Source organism: Coffea arabica, chromosome 4c (assembly GCF_036785885.1).
Source record: "Coffea arabica cultivar ET-39 chromosome 4c, Coffea Arabica ET-39 HiFi, whole genome shotgun sequence".
Lineage (NCBI taxonomy): Eukaryota > Viridiplantae > Streptophyta > Magnoliopsida > Gentianales > Rubiaceae > Coffea > Coffea arabica.
In genome coordinates this window covers 9239309-9262060 of record NC_092316.1, presented here as the reverse complement: position 1 = coordinate 9262060, position 22752 = coordinate 9239309, and the positions used below count along the sequence as shown (strand labels likewise).

Here is a 22752-nt window from a genome sequence, read left to right as displayed (position 1 = left end):
CTCATTAGGGTAAGATTCTATAAATAATTAAATATGCCAATTGTAATGAACACAAATTGCTAAAAAGTTAGTTCTAATTCTTTAATAAATACTTTTCTAGAAATATTTTTGTCACAAGTGAAATATTCCACAAAACAAATTATTGTCCAAAAGTCAAGTCACAAGTACAAAGTGAGAGCGTGAAAAGCACGTGATGCTTAATGGGTGTAAACCTCCTTTTAAAGATTCTTCCTTTGTTTCCCTCACTGTCTCTCCTTGATCGCTGCTCAAGTTTCCCTCGCCGCCGGTCAGGATCCGGGTACCGATATTCTCCCCTCCTTTTTCTTTCTCCTATATCTCTCTTTTGATGATCTCCCGCCGCCATTGATTATCTGAAATTATTCGTTCGTTGTTCATAAAGAAACATATAAGCTGTTAAATAAAGTAATAAAACAATGCAATCCTGCATAAAATTCTGCATAATCTTCTTGTGCTTTCCTTCATAAAGGCGTCAACTTTCTTTTGCTTCATTGACTAAAACTAAAAGGCCTCATTCAATCTGAGTTTGTTGGTAATTTTCTTGCCTGCCGCAGTAATGACATTGAAATTTGCTTTGATAATAATTACAAAAGGAAAAAAAAAGAAAGAAAAAGAAAATTAACCTGTTGATTGGTTGTCTAAAGAAACTTATGGATTTTTTTTTTTATTTTCTGTGCATCGGTTTTGATTTTAGACATGGGTTTTGGTTGAAAAGTTTATTTTAGTTGAGGTTTTAAGTAAAAAGTCTGAAAATCTGAGGGTTGTTATTCTAATGTGAACTATTTTCCAGTTTCAGGTGATGTTGTTGCCATGATTATGTTTGTGGTGGTATAATGCATGCTTATGGGTCACTCTGATGTACTGCACATAGTGTTTGCTGCTGTTGTTTGGTTTGCTACATATGCTTTGGTTGCAATCCTCGGGATCTTTTGCGTTTGTAATTTCGTCCGTACTTCCATATTTTAATTGAGAAAGGTATAGTCCAAGAAACAAATTAAGAGGAAAAGAAAAGAGAGAAAGCTACCATGGGCTATGCTCAGCTCGTTATTGGCCCTGCTGGCAGTGGAAAGGTAATTGAGCAAATTTTTTTACCCTTTAATAGCAGCTAAAATAGATTTGCTTTATGATGTATTATCTTTGTTCATCTAGTATGCGTTTTTGCATCTAAGTATTCCACTTAACTGTTAAAAGAGTTGTATATAAAATTTTAGCTTGCTTTTGCCATGTACAGGATGTATACGATACTATGATAGTTTTGTGAGGGCTGTTACTAATGTTTTGTTTTCTCAAGACAGTCCACTTATTGCTCAAGTTTATACCAACATTGTGAAACTGTGGGACGACAAATTCACATTGTGAACTTGGATCCTGCTGCAGAAAGTTTTGACTATCCGGTTGCCATGGGTGAGTAGTGCCAGTAGCTAGATTTTTACCTGATCAATTAGTCATCCTGGGTTCTCATTGGTTCCTAAAAGATTAACTCATGAATCTTTGCAGACATTCGAGAACTCATATCTTTGGAGGATGTTATGGAGGAACTCGGTCTTGGTCCAAATGGTGGTCTTGTTTATTGCATGGAGTATCCTTCCTTACAATATTTACTAATTTTTGTTCCTTTTCTCACAGTTGGCATTTGTTTTGTTTTCTGTCATGAAAAAGAACTTTTAATTCTTAGACAATAAAGTAATGGAGTCCGTTTGTTTCATCATGTGAGGATAAGATCTATCTTGTATGGCCTTAAATCTTGATGCACAGACACCTTGAAGACAATTTGGATGATTGGCTGACAGAAGAGCTGGATAACTACTTAGATGATGATTATTTAGTTTTTGACTGTCCAGGTTCTTATTTTCTGATACTTGGTTTCTTCTTTTGCATTCATTAAGTATAATGGATGAAAACTTGAACAACATCTTTTTCCAAAAAAAGTACAAATGGTATACACAGGACTTTGCAAACCATAAACTTTCTATTGAGTGAGATGAAAAATTGTGATTCATGAGGAAACCCACTGCTTTCTTCCTTTTGCTGGATAAATTGTTGAAGCTATTGTAAAATGCAACTCCAATTTGTTTATCTGAAAATTAAAATGCACAGATGTATGGTTCTCTGGACATGGCTTGATTTATTGCTTTCCTGTTTATAGTCAGTGTTCATGCGGTATCTTAGTAGTTTTAGCGTGAAGAAATTTTTTAGCTTAATAAGTACCTATTCTGTTTTCTGTTTAATCAGGGATATGTCAGCTTTATGTTGGTTAACTCTTAATTCTTGAGAACTGAGATATTATTGAAACACTGGAATGAAATCTTTCATAAAGTTCCCAAAATATTAATAACTTGTTGACTAATTGGAATGTTTTAAAACAAAGGCTTATAGTTGCAGGATAGTGTTTCTTCATGTTCATCTTTTGCTGTAGATGCATCCAATTCAAATTGGTAAACTTGTCAATGGCTGAACCGAGAAACCCAAAATTTCTAATTTTGATTTTCCTTGCTCTCCTTGGTACAGGACAAATAGAACTTTTTTCACATGTTCCCGTGTTGAAAAACTTTGTGGAGCATCTAAAGCGTAAGAATTTCAATGTCTGTGCTGTGTACTTGCTTGATTCCCAGGTATATATATTTTTTAATGCTGTATGCTTGGCAGATAAATTGTCCACACTTGCATGAGCTGGAACTTGATACGTCATATATTTGTGTATAGTTCATCACAGATGTGACCAAGTTTATAAGTGGTTGTATGGCGTCACTTTCAGCGATGGTTCAACTTGAACTTCCCCATGTTAATATTCTCTCCAAGATGGATCTTGTGACAAACAAAAGGGACATTGAAAAGTTAGTGCTTCTAATCTTTTGTCACTTTTCTACTTACAAATGCATACTTGTCAGAATTTGAATCAATTTTGTTTTTGACCTTCCTTTGCTTTCCTTCTTCTGACTGTATTCTGTAGTTACCTGAATCCCGAGCCTCAAAATTTGCTGCCTGAGTTGAATCAACGGATGGCTCCACGGTTTCAAAAGCTTAACAAGTCTTTAATTGAATTGGTGAGTTCTTGGTTTGACAAATACTTTTGTGTATAGTAGGTTATCATGTTGTCTGGGGCTATCAGGATCTCGTTCCATTTGCATGAAATGTTGTCTGGGGCTATCATGTAGTGGGTTTGTTATGGCTCTGTCACATAGAACGACTTCTCTTTTATTTGTTGCTAAGTTTGGAATCATTTAGTTATTATGCTTAGTTCATCCTTTCACCTTTGTGGACATTGTACAAAAGCTTTTGGTATTAACTGGCGCCTTTAACTGTTGTTTGATGGACAACCAATAGCTTAAAGTCCTCTACAGTATTAGATATTCACTTGTTGTTCACTTCAATTTATGTAATGCTGCATTTAATCATGTCTAATGTCTTAGTGTTGTGAATGTTCATTGGAAATAAAATCAGGTGGAGGTATTTATTTGAAATATTGTTTTTCATGTGTTCCATGTAGGTTATTGTTTCGCCTTCATTTTGGGCTTAGTATATACACAAATTAGTAGTTTGACTTGTATACCATGTCCATGTCAGAGTACCTCATGTATTATGCGGAGGATGTGACTGCTTGACTATTTTTTCTTGCAACAGGTGGATCAGTATAGCATGGTCAGCTTTTTGCCTCTTGACTTGAGCAAAGAAAGCAGGTGCGTACCTTTTTTATTTTTGTGATAAAGATTTATAGATGTATGGAAGTCTTAGAAGTTTAGGACTTTACAATAACATTTTCATGCTATGAAACTTTTTGCTTTCTGTAGTATCTTTTTACCTTGACTGGATTTTATGAGGAGTGTGGGAGGAGAGTCATTGGTCTCATGGTGAGCTTTCATTGATTTTAAAGGAAAAGATTGTACCCTTGTTATTATAACTTAGAAGACATCACATTTAGTCGAATTAGGGCAGATGGATCATTGTCTTTTCAGTCACATTTGCCTCTGCCCCCCTACTAGCCGAGAAATAAAAAGTGAAAAAGAAAAAAGGGCATCTAGTAGACGTAGTGCTCTTTGTTGGTATGAGCATAGGCCATTTATGCCTTCTGATGTTCAGATATATGCATATGTTTCCTTTTTCTAGAAAGGATGTTTGTATTTGATAGCCAAGTACCAAAGTTCAACTAGCTTGCCAGTGGCATAAACAACCTGTGCCTCAGCAATAAGCCACAGTGAAATGTGATTTTGGTTCTAAACCTGTAGTGTATATAATTGTCAAATGCTTTATTCTATTGCCAGATCTTTTAGCATTAAACTTTTGCATGTACTTAGGAGCTACTTTGGAAATACTTATATTATCTAAAACTGTGGAAACTCCTCATCATGGAAATATTCTTCCTTTGGATGTTCAGCAACACCCTTTGCATTGTATATTGTCCTACTCTTTGCCAATCTAGTTTGTGCATGGATTGAAACGGTTCTTGTCGCATTTGCTTTAGCCGAATTAGTTTAGCAAATTTTTGAGTTTTCCAAACTTAAGTAGGTTATCGCTGCTAAGGTATAACTTTAATTTCTCTGCTCTTACTTGCAGTATACAGTACATCTTGTCACAAATTGATAACTGCATTCAGTATGGAGAAGATGCTGATGTGAAGATTAAAGATTTTGACCCGGAAGATGATGATTGAAATTATATAGCTATCTGTCAATTTTCTTTAGGCTATTTCCAAGTTCTGGCAAGGTTGGCCAGTGGCAGCTCGAATTACACAAGATCATTAGTGAAGTTACATTTTGTAAATGTTTAATTTCAGTGTAGTAGCAAGTATTTGAAATGCTTTTCATCTCATCTATGAGTTGCATTCGGTTGCTAACTGGAAAGAATGAGAATGGGAGCCTAAACCATGTGTGGGAAGTCTCTTTTTTCTGTTTGCGGATAGATCTGTGAAGTTCTGCACAACACAGATTTCTACGTTTGGAGCAATCAGCATGCGTCAATTAAATTGCTAGAAACAAGAAGGGATTCCGGTTTGTGTTGCTGGCACTAATTTCTTGCTTTTGGGAACACTACTTTTCTGTAAAAGTTAAACTTTGCTTTAGGTAAGCTGCTTCGTAATAGGTGAAATAAAAAGTTCAAAATGGGAAAGGAGAGGAAAGAAGAGGAAGACATAAAAGGAGGAGGAAAATAGGATGCAAGAAATCTATATCAATTTGATTCAAAATCATTCAGGGCGTTTTATGGTTTAAAAGTTCCTGTGCTTTGGCCCAGCAACAATGACGCAGTAGAGAGTCTCAAATTGAGAAATTTTCATATGATTCAAGCAAATCGTACTTCAGGGTAAGAGGGATAACGGGTTTTCTTCCTTCTCATTCTTTTAATTTTCCTTAATAATGACGATGTAAGAAGTTGAAGTCAGAGGTTACTGTATCCAGAACATTCGGGAAATAATCCCAAAAAAAAAAAAGATAACAAACTTTGCAATACCCACTTGTGTATACAAATCTAGTTTTTCACTACTTTGAAGCTGATAATAAAGCTCTGTACAATAAACCACACAACATGACAGCACCGTCATTGAACTAAATGACCTAAACTAGATATTTGTTTTCTTTACTAATGCTTATGACTGTCGAGCATCAAGCCATGATAGGTTGTATGATGTTCATAGAGCTTCAGCCTGAGAGCAGCATTCCTTCCATGAATGAAGAAAAGCAACGCAGCAAAGATACACCTGTGAATCCAAAAACCAAAAAAACTTGTCAAAGCTAGCATTTTGCTTAGAACTGAAGACTTTAAACCAACAGACGCAGTCATCAAGGTTAATCAAGAGTGGCATGCTCTTCCATGGGATATGACATGAAATGGCAAGGGGAAAACAGGAGGGCACAGGATTCAAACAGTGCTTTTAAATGATATCCGGAGTTATCAGTATAATTTGATTAGGCAGTGTAGATGATGGGATTGCCACTTAATATATTAGGTTCTTGTGCCATCTGTTATGACAAGTGGAAAATGAAGGCAAGCCTAGAAAGAGGTATGGAAAAGAGGGAAAAAGGGAGGTAGAAACGAGGGGCGGGAGACTGGGAGTTGAGGGTGAGGAGGCAGGGGCTAGGCATTTTAATCATTGTAAGGACTTGTGTCGAAGAATTTTACCCAGGTAGTCATTTAACACAACACTAATCAGTTCAGGATGTCAAATTCTTGAGCCCCGAATCAGACCACAAAGCATAACTAAGAAATGACTCCAGAACAAAAATTAAGAGAACAAGGAAGCATACTGTTTGATGCATGAAAGCCCAAGGATCACAAAGTGGCATTCAGAGAGGATGACCAAGAATGTAGAGCTATCTTCTGATCCACTTGAATTCCTTCACGTCGCAACAATACCTCAATCGTTAGATCAGAATAACTATGACTTGAAAAAAAATTACAGCTGACAGAAAGGGAAGAATCATGACATTTCGTTTTAACAAACCTTTACACCTTATTTCTCCAACTTGAATAAGATAGTGTATAGTGCATGTCCCCCATCAGAACTCTGAATAATCTAACACAGCATGCAGAGAGAATCCATGTCTCCAAATTTAGGTAATAACAAATTTTATCCATGTATAGAAGCAATGCTTCGATATATGTTCCGGCAGGTCTACCTGCACCCAAAAAAAAAAAAGTCGTTATATATTTATATATATATACACAGAGAGAGAGAGAGAGAGAACTAAAACAATTTAACACCAATCATAAAATGTGGAAATGGACCATTTTCTTTTTGGGGGAAGGGGGTTTACAACAGTATAGAACATGCATTGAGAGAAGGGAGAAGGAAGAAGGGACAGAAAGCACTGTACAAATAAACAGCTCACCAGGCAAAAAAAAAATAAACCAATAACCATAAATTAAGCAATAGAAGATTAAGGTAGTCTTCTTAGCTACATCTAAGTGATGAACTAATTGGCAGATTATCTGACTGCCCCTAGTCTAACAAATGGATGACAAAATGCATTCACTAACTTGCAGAACATGTGACTATATTGACCTATTTGAAAAGAGATTAAAAAGAGAATTCGAGGCAATCCTATTGCAAAATCAAGAGAGATTAGAGCAAGATTGAAGTTAACTTACACTGCTCCATGTAGTAGAATACTGATCAGTAGACAGCAACCAGTCACCTGCCTTAAATTGCAAATCCAGGCCGTTATCTGACACATCCAGATCTATCAATCGTTCACCATGGCTTTCTTCTAATTTATGCTTTCTTCTCCTTTTCTTAATATGCCTTCCTTTCTTCTTATGCCTAACTTTACCTGAAGGCCTGTCATCCCAATCAGATTCACTTTCTTCTGAATATTCGTCATCTTCTAGCAATCTATACTTGTCAGACTTTCGAAAACCTATGCCGTTGCTAGAAAATAAGGACTCCCAGGACTCAGATGTCCGAAATTCCTCCGACAACCTAAAAAAGATTGCCCAAGACTGCAATCCTAACCATCTTATTGACTCTAAATTTTTCTTCTTGGACCATTCATCCATAATTGGAGCCAAACTATCAGCACGACTTGAAGAAGAACAAACCTGAGAAACTATATTCTTAACTTTTTCTTTTTCATCCAGATTACCTTCTTCACGAACAAGTCGCAGAAGCTGGCGTGCTTGACTAGTCATGGCATTTAACAGTAGTAATTGATCAATAGAAGTAATACTGCACTTTGATAGTATAACTTCAAGCCAAAAAGACGGACTGTCATACTCAACAACTTCAGACCTTGATTTAAGAAATTTACTGATCAAGTCCATAAAGTATGATAACTCCTGCTCTTCAAGAATGATAAGAAGGTGATGGCACAGAGAGGAGAAGGGTTCCTTAATTAGAAATTCATCTATGATGCCCCATAGTTCTTTCATGTCCTCCTTATACATCAAATTTACGAACATATTAACAAAAAACTTTTTATCTATTTTCAATATCTCTCCATCCTTCAATGACTCAGCAAATTCGCTGGATGACCAAAACTCTGGCACATATTCAAGAAAATTCTCTACTGTGCGTTGGACGTCCAAATCAAGAAAGTAATGAGGTTTCGTAGCAACCACTGCAGGTGACTGGCCATGCTTTCCCTTCCACTCCAGTTCCTCCCAACAAACATCTCGATGCACAAAAGCATAATGGGATAAAGCCTTAGCCCCCTTTCTGTGCCCCAAGCCAGTGCCCCCACTAAAATTAGAGAACCACTGCAAGATCCGCCTCGGGTTTCCTGCATTTAACAATAATTAGCAGAGGAACCTAAATACAAACCAAAGTTTCCTTGGCACAGTAACTTGCCTCTGAAGAAATTCTCCAACATGGAGCTTTTCTTTGCAATAATACGCCCTGCTTTTTTGGGCTCCTTTTCAAAAAGCAACTGAAGAAATTGGGATGCTAGGCGTCGCTTTGCCGTATGAGCTGTTAATAACCTCACAAAGAGTTCCTGCTGATGGTGGGGACTGATTGAACTTATGCCCGCAATAGTGTTGCAGAGCCAAAGTCGAACTTCAGAACGGCCCCCTGAAGTCATTAACAACCACAAAACTGATTCTAGCTCCCTAAGAAGTGCTTTCCTCTTTTCAAACAATTCATCGTTCCCATCATTGCTCCAATTAGAAGCCGAAAGAAACAACTGAATCATCATGAAGAGAACGATCAATCGCTCCACAAGACACCTGAGTCCAAACTAAATCCCTTATAACAAGGCAACTTGGCACAATCTAACCAATACCATCAAAACAAATTACTTCCATTAGAAAAATTAAATAACCAAGATATTCAATAACACACGAAATCGAAATCATTAGCTGCTTCTTTCGATCAGTAATCACTGTTATACACTCTAATCACGAGATGAGATGACAGTATATGAATTTTTATTGCTCCAAAAATCGAAACCAGAATTCAGAAACCTGAACATTATTAATCTCAAAATTTTTTCCAATGACTAGGAAAGCCCAAAATCACAAGTGAGCGAGCCAAGGAACAAGCTTGGAATCTAACTAACAAACTGCTGCATTTGCTACAACTTAGCACAATAATAATATCCTAAATATCTCAAATTTAATCCAGAAATACTGCTAATTATCAATACCAAGCCCAAAAACAATGCTAATTATCTGGTAATTAATTTACCATAACCTAGATTAGCACAAAGACTATAATGTTGCGGTGATTTATTTATTTGCTATAAATGGTAGAACTGAAATTTCACCTGGAATGGGAATCGAGGGAAATAGAAAGGGTGGTGCAGAATAGCTTCCCCAGCAGCTGCCGTGCCCTAATTTTATTGGGAATTAACCGGGGATAAAATGGGCCTCGAATGATGAAGAGATAGGTGTAAAAGCAAGACGAGAAAGGGAAAAATTGTATTCTAGGTCCCTTATGTTTTGTAATAGTTACAATTTAGTCCTTCATGTTTTACCTTACCATGCAAAACAAATTTAGTGTAAAGGCCTTCTCATTTGATTATTTCGCATGATTTTATACTTTAATTTTGAAGAGTAAGTTGCTCTCATATACTTGTTTGTTTTTTAGATTTTACAACAAACAAAAAAATTTAAAATCTACCGATGGTGATTTCTTATGATAAGAAAACATCATCGTTGATAAGAAAGTCACTACTAATGTCTGATTTAAGCACGGCTGTAAAACCAAAACTTTGTTCTTGAGAATTATACCTATGAGCGAATAGTATATTAGTTCTTGGTGTTTTTTGATGATGATCCTAGAGTACATGATTAATTTTCTAAATTATATGCATAATGCATATCTTAAAGATGAACTTGACCTTTCTTTTAGCCTTTTTTACGTTCAAACTGCATATACTAAGTAATTTCATTAACTCATTTGCTTTAAAATTTTTTAATTTTTGGTAGTGAAACGTCTTGATCATGTCTGGTTCTGGCTCGAACTGGTCATTTTTTTATCATGTCAGAGGTCAAAAAGAACTACTGCATTCAGCATTACCTAATCATTCAAAAGTGAAATTAGTAGAGTTTAGTGATGCAGGTGATTGTCTCGATTATCCCATGTCCAAGTTATTAATCCCATGTACCAATAAATAATAATATTGGGTTTGTTCTTTCTCAGTAGTCTTGTTCAGAACAGATCAGGTTGAAAATGTTTTTCATGAAATATGGCCTGATGGTCATATAATATAAGAAGCACTAAATCATATTGTTTCACCTAGAATTAACAATGCAAAATTGTTATCTGGATCACCTTTGCATCAAGTTCTGACAATAATTCAAAAGCTTGGATCTTGCATGGTCAAATTAGTCCCAGTGATCTTTATCTGGTGTTTAAAACAATCCGTTGTTGCTTGGAATGCTTGGCGCACAAACTGGATTCATTGAGGAGCCGGATAGGACTGATGGAACTGTTCTTATAGTTTTGCAAAGTCGCAGCTAGCACTGCCTGAATATAACCTTGAATATAGATAGCTGCTAAAGATGATTTCCCCTACCTTGTGCCATATATACTGATAGAATAGCACACTAGTCACCAGTTTTGTACAATAAGGAGACTTGCTGCAAAATTTACAAGCAAAGAAGGAACAAGCCATTTTGCTGAGTATAATAGGAAATGTTGTATTACTGTCCATTGTTTACAGAAAGAGCAAAAACTACTTGCCCTTAGCTTTAACGGGTGCTCTAGCCTCAAACTTCACAAACATAACTACAACAAACGGACAGTCAGACTCCAATTCCTGGAACTCAAAGTTATGAGCTAGTAATAGACATATTGAGTTGTTTCATATGCTTCTATGACCTCCTAAAGAAATGCAGTTAAGAACAGAAACAATCACCTAAACCTGACAGTCATACTATACATAAGTTTTGCTATGATTTGTTCTGTGGACTTTGCTAATATGAACTAGAAGCCTAATGAAATCTGTAGGCATAAATACTAAGATGGACGAAGGAGATGCCTACAAGATTCATCAATTGTGATTTGAGGATCTAGTAGTGAGAGAAGATCTCATGTCCACAATGGCAGATTCAGCTGCTCCTAACTTGATTGCCTCTTTGCTTGCTCTTATGAATCTTGATACTGCACCTTTAGTGTATTCATGAGCTTCTTTAACATTCATTTTCTTGCCCATGTCATCTGGGAAGCTACTCAAGAAATGGTCACCATTCAGAACAGCAGCCAATTGCACTACTTCTCCCTGGAACTGAGAGAGTCTTTTATTTTCATCTGCTTTTGTGCTTCTCAATGGAAAAGCATCAGGAAGGACCTCTGTCATTTGATAAGAGGAAACCTCTTCAGTAATTCTTAGCAAGCTTAATTCTAATCTAATAGAAAAATGGCAGAAAGGGTGTAAAACTGGGAGTAATTATAAAGTTTTACAACTCAAAGGCATATCAATCTCTCATGGAAGACCACCTTGTTGATCAAAATCTTATCTCCTAATAGCGCTTTATGTATGTTTTTCTAAGCAGTCCCTTTGATTGATCGATAAGCTAACACTTGAAATATAACTTGATTAATATCTTCAGCAGGCATAACTTACCAGGGCAATCAGTTCTTGGGGAGGTCAATTCCCCAACAACCTGTTCAAAAGTGCCTGCCCATGCATCTCTATGCGTCTAGAAGTTGGATGAGAGATTGAAAATCTTCTTTATGGTAGCAGGGACCGAGGAGTGCTCGAACTCAGAGTTTGGAGTAGGTCCATTTGGCCTGCTTATTACTGCAAACAGGACAAGATCAGCAACTTGCTGAAACAAAAGAGACAATAGAAAGAGCAGACCTTTTCCAGTATATTCCTTTTCTGGGATTATGCAAACCAGGTTTGATGCCCAGCTTATATATGTTCAATTGGAAGAAAACCATGACCCACTAGCTTCATGAAACTGTAGAATATTATAATAGTTCTTATGAATTATATTGGTTAAAAACCTAACATGAGAATAGCAGTCACTAAAACATTATAGAAATTAAAAAAAAAAAAAACCATTTGAATATGATTGTATGAAGAAATCAATGGAATTTCAATTTTCAGATAGCCATGTGCTCATGTGCCAATGCCACTGCTGCTTACCTACTACAACTGAGATGAGGAAATTTTGGTAATACAACAAACAACATCTTGCTGTATCCTGACACATAAATATCATAAAGTTCATGACCATTTTAGAAACAGAACTACTCTTTATGCTTTCTCTTCATCGTTTTTTCCTTCTTCTGATCCATATATAGACAAAGAATGAAAAAATATTCTCCATATCCATTTCCTTCTAATCCATCAAGCTAAAGAATCAATAAGTCCTATATGATAGTTGAGTTAAATGTCAGTAATTGTCTGCGAACTCTTTAAGTTTTGTTACCATTGGACTTTACCCTTCTCTATTTGTAAATTTGAGATACAACATCATACAGTTCTTTGCGCCAGAAGAGCAAAGAAGCCTTAGAAAATGAAGTGAGTTTTACCAGTTCCTTTCTTGATCCAAGGAGACACCATAATTGTTGGAACACGAACACCAAGTCTGTCAAAGTTGAAGAAATAAGGAGCTGGTCCTGTATTTCCATCAGGATTGGGAACATTAGCATAAGGAGTCTGAACATGATCATAAAAACCACCATGTTCATCATAAGTGATGATGAAAAGAGTTTCATTCCACTGAGGACTTGCTCTCAATGTCTCATAAATCTCTTTCACTAGCTTCTGCCCATTAGCAACATCATGCGATGGATGATCATCATTTCCTGGAAAACCGATTAGATCAAAGTACCTAGGTTCAATCACAGTCAGGCTTGGCAATTTTCCATTTCTTGCATCCCTCTTAAACCTCAGATCATACTGATGCAACTTAAAAATATACTTCAGTTTCCTCAAATTCCTGAAGAATAAAGTAGTTGGAAAACTTTGAAAATATATACCAAAATCCAATCCATTGTCATGAAGCGAATCAAATATAGTCTGTTGAGGGTATCCAGTAGCCAACTGCTTTTTCACATGGCTAGTTGAGCCATGAGAAGTAGCAGAGTAAACAAACAGCCTGTTAGGTTGAGTAGGACCAGGAATTGAAGAAAACCATCTATCAAAAACCGCGAATTCACGAACTAGTGCAGCATAAACAGGCAAATTCTCAGGCTTAAAACCTTTCATAACTGTTGCAGACAGATTCTCCGACATGGTTAGTGCTTGTTCAACAAAGCCAGTCATTGAAGGAATTGAACCAGAACCGAATACCTGTTGCAGCACCTCTTCAAACGAGTGACCAGGGTCCGGATCCACAAATTCAGCATCATCAGAAAAGCAGATCCTTTGAGTTTGTTGAGCCTTAGTTGAAACAGGATTACACTCATCCCCTGTTACACCATTAATCAATGGATTGATGTAATCCTTCATCCATCCAATCATATGATCAAAAGATCTGTTCTCCAAGACTAGAACAACAACTGTCTTAATGGGCTGCTGCTGTGCTTGATGAGTGATACGAAAACTTGACAACAGTGCAAGACAAAGCAACATAGAGGAAAATGCAGGTGCTTTAGGCCCAAATTTTCCCATTCTTGATCTTGAACTTTCAATAACAGTGTAAACTAACTCCAACCCAGATTTTTGCCTCCCTCTTAGGATGAGAAATGATGAATTTCTGGATGGAAGAAGTGACTATGGCAATGGAAGAAAAAGTGCAATTAGCAAAAAAGCAATTAGCAAGTAAGGCTGCTCTTTTGTTGTAGGGGAAAAAGAAAAAGTGCAGTAGCAACGTGTAGAAAAATGTTCCTATACTCAAAACATTGTCATAAATGCAGCTAAATCTAGCGAAAGAAAAGCATCTTGATCGAAGAATGAAGGGAAAAAAGAGCTGAGAAAATACGAGAGTTCTGTTCTTCCAGTTCTTATCAGTCAAAAGTCACAAGGGTGCAGTTGTGGTGGGAAACTGTAGTGTAGGAAAATGACATCTGAATGTCTGACTCATATCGCTTTCGATAAGAGGAGGTTAAATGCGGGGCGACGTGTGCAATCCAGCCGCAGTTTTGGCGGAATCTGCTTTCATTCATCAGATTTTGGGTCTTTTTTGTTTTTTCACGGGATAGTCAAGTATTTACGCTTATGTTTTTCAAGAAAAATGTCGGTGGAAAATTGCAAAACTCCCAAACAGTCCTTGGAAATTAGAAAATGGACCGATTTGTCTCAATCTTACAGTTTTGCTCCAATAATTTTGTTGGGAAATATTTGTCTTCAATTTCAGTACCACAGTTTTGTATACCTTAGCAAGTTTCACAAATTGTGCAAGAAATTATTAGCTCACATATAGTGTTTGCCACTTGGTTGTGAGGAAAAATGCTATTTTACTTATGTTATAAATACGCTTTTTAATCAATATTTTATCTTTCTAACGATTGATTTATTCCACATAAATCACATTATAAAAGTGCTATAGCAATTATTGTAAATAATAATTCAAATAATCTCCTGTCCAAACACATTCAGTAGTTCTTTACCCGTAGGGAAAAATATGAAAGTGATGAAGAGTTAATTTCTTTTATTTTTTATATTCTTGGATATTGCTACATTTTGTATCTTGCAAATACACACAAGAATTTTAATAACTATCATTAAATTCACTAACTTCTTACTTTCTTTTAAAATTTTATCTGTAATCAAATATACATGGAAAAGTAACTTTCACTTCAAAATTAAATATAAATATCACGTGATTTATTAGTATTGTTCCAAAATGTTCCCTTAGTATTTTCATGGCAATCTTTACAATACAAAACCAAGAAGCCACCTCTTTCTAATTTAAGCAAGATTGCAACTGGACGTTAAATTGGGCATTGAAAGATGTGTTAGAACAAAAAGAATGTAAGAAATTATTTAACTTGTTTGGTTTTTTTGGATTTTCTTGTTTGTTTTCGTATATAATCAAATATATGGTTTTGTTCCCCCTTTAGCTCAACCGTTGTTTAGTTCATTTAGAAAAGAAACGAAAGAAAAGTTCTATATAACTCGCAATAATAGTAAGAAATTTAAGTATTAACAGGTTATTTTCTCCTTCTCTTCTTTCTCTTGCCCTCTTGATTCTTCATTTTTCTTTATGAGCTTTGTCATACTGAAATCTAAAAGAGTTTATTATGGTAAGTTAAATTCTAGTTTCTACCTTTAAGAATTAGACGAAATTTTTGGGTTTGTTTGATAAGTTTGTTATTTAAACAAAATTAGTTGCTTGCATCATAAACATATTTTTCAATCATCTTTTTTATTTTGCATGCATCATATTAAAAAATTGCTATAATTTTTCTCAAAAAAAAATTATCTCAAATAATCTCCTATCTAAATGCACTTGTTTCTACTTTCTTTCTTACACACTTTCCTTGTCTCCTTGAATGCATCTATTTTTTTTCCTTTCTTTCAAAAGATTTCAACTTTCTTTCTTACACATTCTTCTTGTCTCCTTGAATGCATCTTTTTTTGCTTTTAAAATGATTAACAATTACTTCTCACTTATCTCCTTAATGACTTGAACCTGTACTTATCAATTCGACTGCATTTTATTATTAATAACAAGTACTAGATAGTAATATTTCCATGTTAAATGCCAACGGAAAATGAGTTATTACAGCTTGTCAAAAATGAATTTCAACCAAAGCAATGTAAGCTAAAGAAGCAATCAACTACTTATAAAGTAGTTGGCCATCAAAAAAGTTTTTAAACTCTATTTTGGTGTAGGTCAAATGATCAAATTCTCTTGTCTACATTCTAAAAATTCAGACTTTTCTGAAATATCGTCAATGTGTGCCTACGCACCCGTTTGAATCGGTGATAATTTAGTCACCTCCAGATTATTTTGAAACTCTTTAAGTCTCCTTTTCCTAATATAAAGTAGTGTTCTATTAAAAAAAAATGTATGCAAGAGAAGCCCACTTTAGTGTTTCTCTGCGTTGTTATGGGATACTTTCGTCCATGTGGTGAAATAATTGTGTCCCCTGCAGTCTCCTGGGAAATAATAACAACAACAAGGAATCAATAATTTTTTGTTTTTTTTAAGGCTTTCTACGTGTAAAAACACAAGGATTTGGCTTAATTGCAGTCACTGCTCCAACTTTTCAAACTTTTCCAATGGTGAGATTCTCAAAATTTCTCGCATGTAAAATTATCAATCACCCAACAATCTCTAAAGTACAAAATCTATATACTTTCTCCAACGGAATTTACACTTGAAAGTTGAGAAACTCAAATCGCACAAAATCTGTGGACCTTATGTCTTTGAAATTTACACTTGAAAGTTGAGAAACTCGTACCGCTTAACTCCATATGCACTGGTGTAACGCACATTCATCGACGTAAAGCCTCCAAGCGCACATTAAAAAAATATCAACTGTGATCTTTTGTCAACTTTAATTTCAAGAATTACACAAATTCTCACTTCTTTAGAATCCAATTCAGCACTTAAATTTAATAAATTCAAATCTTAATATATTCAGATCGTTTGATAACCAAAAATTGAACATCTGAATTAATTAAGTGACACTGAATTTTCTAAATAAAATTTGCTCCCAAAATTAAGTGATAAGTGATAAGTCATTCACTTATCACTGAATGTGATATACACTCAAATGTATTAGATTTAATATTTAACAATTTAATAACTTAATGGATTCAGATTTTAGACTTCAATTTTCAGACTTCAGTTTTATCAAACGCACCTTAAGTCCAGTTATTTAAACTTGAACAAAATAATGTGACATAAATATAGAAAAATTAAAAGTTAATAAAAGGGTAGAGACAATGAGAAAGGAAAAACAGTTTACATAATAAATCTCAACTTTAAAGTGTGGAGACAAAAAAGCCCCTCAGGGCTAGAGCTGGTGGTAGTACCCTCGGGGAGTATCACCGCACAGGTTCGAACCCCGGGTAAAACGGTAGGTGAAAAAGTTGGGTAGCCTCTCCCTACCCGCCGAGGATTAGTTGGGTCATTAGATATTACCAGATACCTCTATGACGATAAAAAAAAAAAAAAAAAAAAAAAAAGAAAGTGTGGAGACATAAAGAAAAAACAGTTTACATAATAAAAGAGAAAAGATAAAAGAAGAAATGTGACAGTTAAGCCTATTGGTCCAGCACACTCTAAACACTTCATGCCAAAAACCCACCAAGTATCAGCATTCTATTCCCAATTTAGGCTGACAAAACCCTAAAATAATGTACGTTCACATTCTCCCCAGTCGTCCGCCATTTCCAGCTCCACCGTGATCCTCCCGTTCTCCGCCGGCCTCACCGTGCCCCGCCCTCATCCCCAATCAGCCTTTTCTTTCTTTCTTTGTCAGGTACATCTTTCATATACACGGACTCCTCTGCCTCGTATTCTTCCTCATTTTTAGTACTTGTGTTTTTTTCCATTTTTGAGTTGCGTACTTTTGTGGCTTTTTTTAAGTGGTTGTCTGCAGAAATTTCAGCGTTGGAAAGGGTGGATTATAATGGAAATGTGCTTGATGATGGGATGAATAAAGGAAGGACTGGTTTAGATTTCTCTGTGTACTTTTTTTAACGGGCTTAATTTATTATTACGCCGGTGTGTGTCAAGTATTGTGTGTTTTTGGCTTTAGTCGGATACTGTGATAAATTTGTGATGGAAATGTAGGTTGTCAAATTCGATAATTTAATGAAACAGCATTTTAATTGTATCAATTCCCAAATTGGCATTCGTGTTCCCCTTTTGTGTCCTTTTGCTCAATCACAAGAAGTTAGTGAAGTAAATAATCTAGAAAAACAGACAGAGCCTTTTGGCTTTGGTATATTGAACTTCTTTATGACCAGGGATGGCAAACTCTGTAACAAGGCATCAGTTTACTGTTTGCAAAATTTGTGCTTGATTATTAGCAGTATTATGTATTTAATAAAAAAAACCCACTGTTTTTGCAGCCCTAGATCTACATTGTGGCCCGCTACCTTTCTTTTTCTCACCAAATGTATGTGGTCCATTTCTATTTAGGTCCTGGATGCACTTGGTTGTCCCGAGCAATCTTATTAGTACCTTCCAGCAATGAAACCAATAGCAAATGGGGTTCCTAGAACCCAGAGGCAGAAAGGCTTTCAGAGCGAGGGGCCTAATTGGGTCCTTATTGCTGGTGGTGCTTTGCTAAGTACGTTATCGATTAGGTTGGGTTACAAGCTGAAACAGGTGCTTGACATGAAGCCACCGGACAATACCAGCAACAGCTTGAAAGGTTATATGACATATGAATAAATTTCATTTCTCCTTTTCATATTTCTTCATGGTTTTGTCTTGAAGAGTTGTTTGACAATTCAGGGAGTGGAAAATTTACAGAGAGAAAGAAGTCAGGGAGCTGCAGTTTGCATCCAAATGCATATTCTTTTCATCAAGATGGGAATGCTTGCTGCAATTGCCTTTCTGGTCTGGCTTCTCTCTAGCCTTAATTCCCCTTCAGCTGGAAGTTATTTTCCTTTTTTAGAACAAATATCCATTCAGATTTTTGGTATATAGGTTATTGCTCCAGCTGAACATGGTTGTTGCTTGATGCACACTTTGGTAGGGCATGCAATCGGTGCTGTTTCATACATGTGGGGGTATTCTTACAACTATGTCCGAGAAATAAGATGCATTTGCTTGTTTTGCACAATTTTCATAGAATTGACACTTCAAAGATGAAAAATGGTTCTTTTGTCTTTTAAATTTCTCCTGAATGAAAAATGAAAAATTGCTTGATTTGTCTTTTAAATTTCTCCTGGATATTGATTGTCCGGTATATGTTTACCTCCACCTTCTTTTAGGTTTATATTGGTCTTGCTGCTGTTCTTTGTGGAGTGGTTGCTTCACATCTTAGATTCTTGTCTTTCTGTATTATAAGGAATATCTCCTCAAAATTTTTTTTATGTAGTTCCATGAAAACTTAAAGACCTTTTTGCTGATTCTGGATGTATTCAGGATTTTATTTATGTCCCTATATAATTCTCTGGTTCATTTTGTGTAATTTCTGGTAATTGATTAATGAATAGGATCTGTGAATGTAATGGAGATCAAACAGCAGCGCAATGGCCAAGTTCTGTCAGAACCTGAAATGGCACTGCCTCTTGTTAAAGTTTCTTCTTCTGAGTTCAGCAAAGAGAATGGGGTAATCTGGGCGTCATCTCCTGACCGCCTTGAGCTTCCTCAGAAACCATTCCACCATTCTAACAGTTCTGATTCACCTTGCGTCTCTGAAGCTGGTTCTGACATTTTCAGTAATCGAGAAGTGATTCAGAAGCTGAGGCAACAGCTGAAGAGACGGGATGACATGATAATAGAGATGCAAGATCAGATTGTAGAACTGCAGAATTCCCTCAGCACTCAGCTAACACACTCTACCCAGCTGCAAGCACTGCTAGATGCTGCAAACAGAGATCTGTTTGACTCAGAGAGAGAAATACAGAGGTTGAGGAAAGTAATTGCAGATCATTGTGTGGGACAAGACAATTGTGGTGATAAGCTTAGCTCCGCACCTGTTTGGCCTGCTGAACTAAGGAATGGCCATTTGAATGAGTATTCCGAAGTTGAGGGACATTTGGATTCCTTGGAGAAAGACAGAAACGGTGGCAAAATTGAAATGCTGCGAAGGGAAGTTAATGAGTTGAGGGAAGTTATAGATGGAAAAGACTACCTTTTGCAGAACTATAAGGAGCAGAAGTCTGAGCTCTCCATGAAAATCAAGGAATTGCAGCAAAGATTGGATTCTCAGCTCCCAAATATTTTGTAGTGTGGCTGCTCTCTGTGTATTCTTCTTTGGCTTCTAACTTATGTTTTCTTGGTCTAAATCGCTTGCAAATCCCAAGTTTTGGTAAAGCATCATTTCTTTTTTCGTTTGTCGGTTGATAAGCAGCAGTTCTTGTGGGGTTCGTGTGTATATGATCTCAAGTTGAGAGTAGAGAGTTTTAGTTGAAGTTGGGAAACCGTTAGCGTAGTTGTTTTCACTTGAAGCTTCACTTTGTATTTGGCAGTATCAAAATGTCCATTCTGCATTCTGAATTCTCAAGGCATGAAAGTGATCCAATTCCACTTTAGTAGCCGATGGATTTCCATTTCAAGCTTGAGATTTCACAATATATTATGGTATTTTATTACAATTCCATATGCAAATGCTGTTTTAACTGACAAGTTGATGTTCATAAATTTATAGGAATTTCTTGTACCGCTTTCTTTCAAGTTACATGGATAATGGTAATTTCCTAGCCAAGTCGTATGTTCACCTTACTGATATTCTATTTACTCGTGCATATTATTACAACTTAGATAATACGTAGAAATTAATGGGTGATCAACCTTTTCAGCAATACGTGCTAAATAATGGGTGATTGACTCTCTCAATCTGTCAATGCTTCAATTGAATATATATATATATTTCATTGCTTAAACCATCAAGAAGTCCTCCTATAATGTTGTAAAAACTCTCAACATATAAGGCAATTTTTTGACAATTCAGAGAAGTTTTAACTACATAAATAATTCTTGTAACTTTTATGTTTCTAATACTAGGAGGAGGTGCCCGCGTATCGCGCAGGTGTTTAGTGCCTGTGATTAAAGAGAATTTTTTAGTGGTTGAAATGAATATTATTTCCATATTAACCAATAAGTTATTTTTGATCAAGAACCTATCGGTACATATCATCCATATTGTTGCAAGGTGAGCAAGTGAATAAATATAAGAGTAAGATAACAATGCATATTAAGTAATATTAATAAAATTATTGTAAATAATAATGCATATTAACCGAATCCTACTTAATATGAGTAAAAGGAAATGCATGGATAATGGAGTAATTTAGAGGGCATTAAACCTAATCCTGGAAGCCGAAAAGGGACCAAAAGGAAGAATGTGAAAGAGGAGACATTGGAACAATCATAATCGATACTTAGACATTAAATCATCAACATACCTATGTTTTTGGCTGTTTAATTGAGATGTAAATAGTGGTATATTGCTGGTATGGAAGCTGTTTCAAAGACAGGGGTTTCTAACATGGGAATTCATGCATTGGTATTATTATGAGTTGTTTCACATAATTGAATGAATAGCTGCAAGTCTCTTTATTTTAATTGCACTATGACACCATTTCAGTAAATTACACCAATACATATGCTTATATTAGTTGTACCCAATGCACTAATGATTGCAAAATAATCCCTCAGTCCAAAAATACCCAGATGTCTTTATGCTATATAAGAATGAGTTTTGGTCAAATTTGTCAAATGCTACTGTATGATAACATCTAACAATCATTTCATTTGGTGCAATAGCTGATAAATTAAGTAGGTAAAGATTTTACAAATTATTAGAAATTGAAGTTATTAACTTGTATAAATTAAGATCCATTTTTAACTACTTTGGGAGCTTTGTTTTTGTTAAAATTGTAATAAAGTATTTACAAGGATCTTCAAAAGATAAGAATATGTTTGTCCGTATAATTTTTCGGTAGTACTAAATTTGCTATAGTTTCAGTCAATTGGTGATAAAACAACTCCAACTTCAATTGAATTTTGGAACTATTTATCTGGCATAATTTGTGACAGGGTGTCGAGCCTGTGCAATAATAATTACCTATTCAAGAAAAATACAAATTCTGAATATAGCGGTGAGCAGAGTCGAATCCACAGGGACCGGGGATAATTCGTTTCTTTTAGAGTCCAAAGTATGGGGGGTTTTTGGAGAATATAAAATAACTAATTAGCTACTCTTAACTCATTTCTGCAATGAGACTCAAACACTTCCGGTATAACAAAATCAATCTCATTAACAGAAATTATAGAGTAAGAGTCAGGGGAATATAGATTAAGGGATGGAGTGGGTGTCATCGCATTTAGTAATTGCTTACTGGATTCGTTCACTAGGGTAATTTGATGTTGGAGTCTCATGTCTTCCACTTCAACTTCCTTTTCAACTGCATTTTTGGATCCTCCTTCTTGAGACTCTTGCAGTTCCATATCACTTGTCAGGATAATTGCACTCTCACCTTCCTTAGAGTCATTGATGGTCTGTGAGGGCAATTCTGACATGAATGACGATTGTTGAGACTCTTGCTGTTAAAAACTCATTGGTCCCTTTTCATAATTAACGTTGGAGTTATCCCACCATCCTTGATCATACCGTTTTGAATAAGGGTCATACCACGTTTGAGATCGAGGTGAAGAATCTCCAAATTTTTTTTTGAAATAGTCACTCAGGTAGTCTTGATATTCGGGGCACATACCGGTTGAATGATCCCAGGCATAACAAATTTCACAGGTTGCAGCAGCCATTCTTTCTCTAAGAGAGTTTAGTACCTCTGAATATGCAAACTTAGAAAAAAAAAAAACAAGTCTTATTGCCTTCCCTGGAAACAAAATCCAATCTATCACCAAAACACGGAATGTTAGCAGCCATCAACTATATACAAAAAAAATGAGGAAAATAAATTTACAAAAAAAATGAAAATAAAATGAACTAAAAAAAAAGAAACAAATTAATCTAGCACCAGTTCCCGACAACGGCGCCAAAAATTGACAGGGTGTCGAACATATGCAATAATAATTACCTACTCAAAAAAAATATAGATTCTGAATATAGCGGTGAGTAGGGTCGAATCCACAGGGATTGGGGATAATTCGTTTCTTTTAGAGTCCAAAGTATGGGGGATTTTTGGTGAATATAAAATAACTAATTAACTAACTAATACAACAACTAATAGAAATTAATAGAAATTAATCAATAACCAATATGACTCTAGCCAAAGATGCAACTTTTCAGACACGGTCCATTCAACTGAT

At 35.7% G+C, this 22752-nt stretch overlaps 4 protein-coding genes across 9 annotated transcripts; 2 read left to right on the top strand and 2 right to left on the bottom strand.

The window, feature by feature from the left end:
* The first annotated feature begins 160 nt into the window (after positions 1-160).
* On the top strand, positions 161-4890 carry LOC113739828 (GPN-loop GTPase 3). Of its 2 annotated transcripts, none has more exons than XM_027267183.2 (10): positions 161-298; positions 809-1088; positions 1314-1422; positions 1516-1597; positions 1774-1859; positions 2527-2630; positions 2722-2852; positions 2969-3062; positions 3640-3695; positions 4570-4890. In XM_027267183.2, exons 2-10 carry the CDS (start codon positions 1044-1046, stop codon positions 4664-4666), a joined length of 804 nt encoding a protein of 267 aa, XP_027122984.1. In that variant the 5' UTR covers positions 161-298; positions 809-1043; the 3' UTR covers positions 4667-4890. The 2 variants fall into 2 exon arrangements, with proteins under 2 accessions (XP_027122984.1, XP_027122985.1); XM_027267184.2 differs by having other exon boundaries at positions 168-298; positions 815-1088.
* Positions 4891-5430: 540 nt separating this feature from the next.
* LOC140003915 (uncharacterized) lies at positions 5431-9338 on the bottom strand. Of its 3 annotated transcripts, none has more exons than XM_072045927.1 (6): positions 9213-9338; positions 8297-8718; positions 7099-8228; positions 6452-6626; positions 6255-6344; positions 5431-5707 (listed from the first exon to the last, which is right to left on the bottom strand). In XM_072045927.1, the coding sequence occupies exons 2-4, from the start codon at positions 8640-8642 to the stop codon at positions 6561-6563; spliced, it is 1542 nt and encodes a 513-aa protein (XP_071902028.1). In that variant the 5' UTR covers positions 8643-8718; positions 9213-9338; the 3' UTR covers positions 5431-5707; positions 6255-6344; positions 6452-6560. The 3 variants fall into 3 exon arrangements, with proteins under 3 accessions (XP_071902028.1, XP_027122982.1, XP_027122981.1); XM_027267181.2 differs by having other exon boundaries at positions 6460-6626; XM_027267180.2 differs by having other exon boundaries at positions 8297-8673; positions 9213-9321.
* Positions 9339-10564: 1226 nt separating this feature from the next.
* Positions 10565-13911, bottom strand: LOC113740159 (non-specific phospholipase C6). Its single transcript, XM_027267678.2, has 3 exons — positions 12434-13911; positions 11517-11693; positions 10565-11242 (listed from the first exon to the last, which is right to left on the bottom strand). Exons 1-2 carry the CDS (start codon positions 13515-13517, stop codon positions 11593-11595), a joined length of 1185 nt encoding a protein of 394 aa, XP_027123479.2. The 5' UTR covers positions 13518-13911; the 3' UTR covers positions 10565-11242; positions 11517-11592.
* Positions 13912-17080: 3169 nt separating this feature from the next.
* Positions 17081-20036, top strand: LOC113739826 (uncharacterized). Of its 3 annotated transcripts, none has more exons than XM_027267176.2 (5): positions 17081-17281; positions 17389-17473; positions 17947-18181; positions 18265-18369; positions 18972-20036. In XM_027267176.2, exons 3-5 carry the CDS (start codon positions 17998-18000, stop codon positions 19706-19708), a joined length of 1026 nt encoding a protein of 341 aa, XP_027122977.1. In that variant the 5' UTR covers positions 17081-17281; positions 17389-17473; positions 17947-17997; the 3' UTR covers positions 19709-20036. The 3 variants fall into 3 exon arrangements, with proteins under 3 accessions (XP_027122977.1, XP_071902027.1, XP_027122976.1); XM_072045926.1 differs by having other exon boundaries at positions 17389-17489; XM_027267175.2 differs by lacking the exon at positions 17389-17473.
* Positions 20037-22752: the final 2716 nt, after the last annotated feature.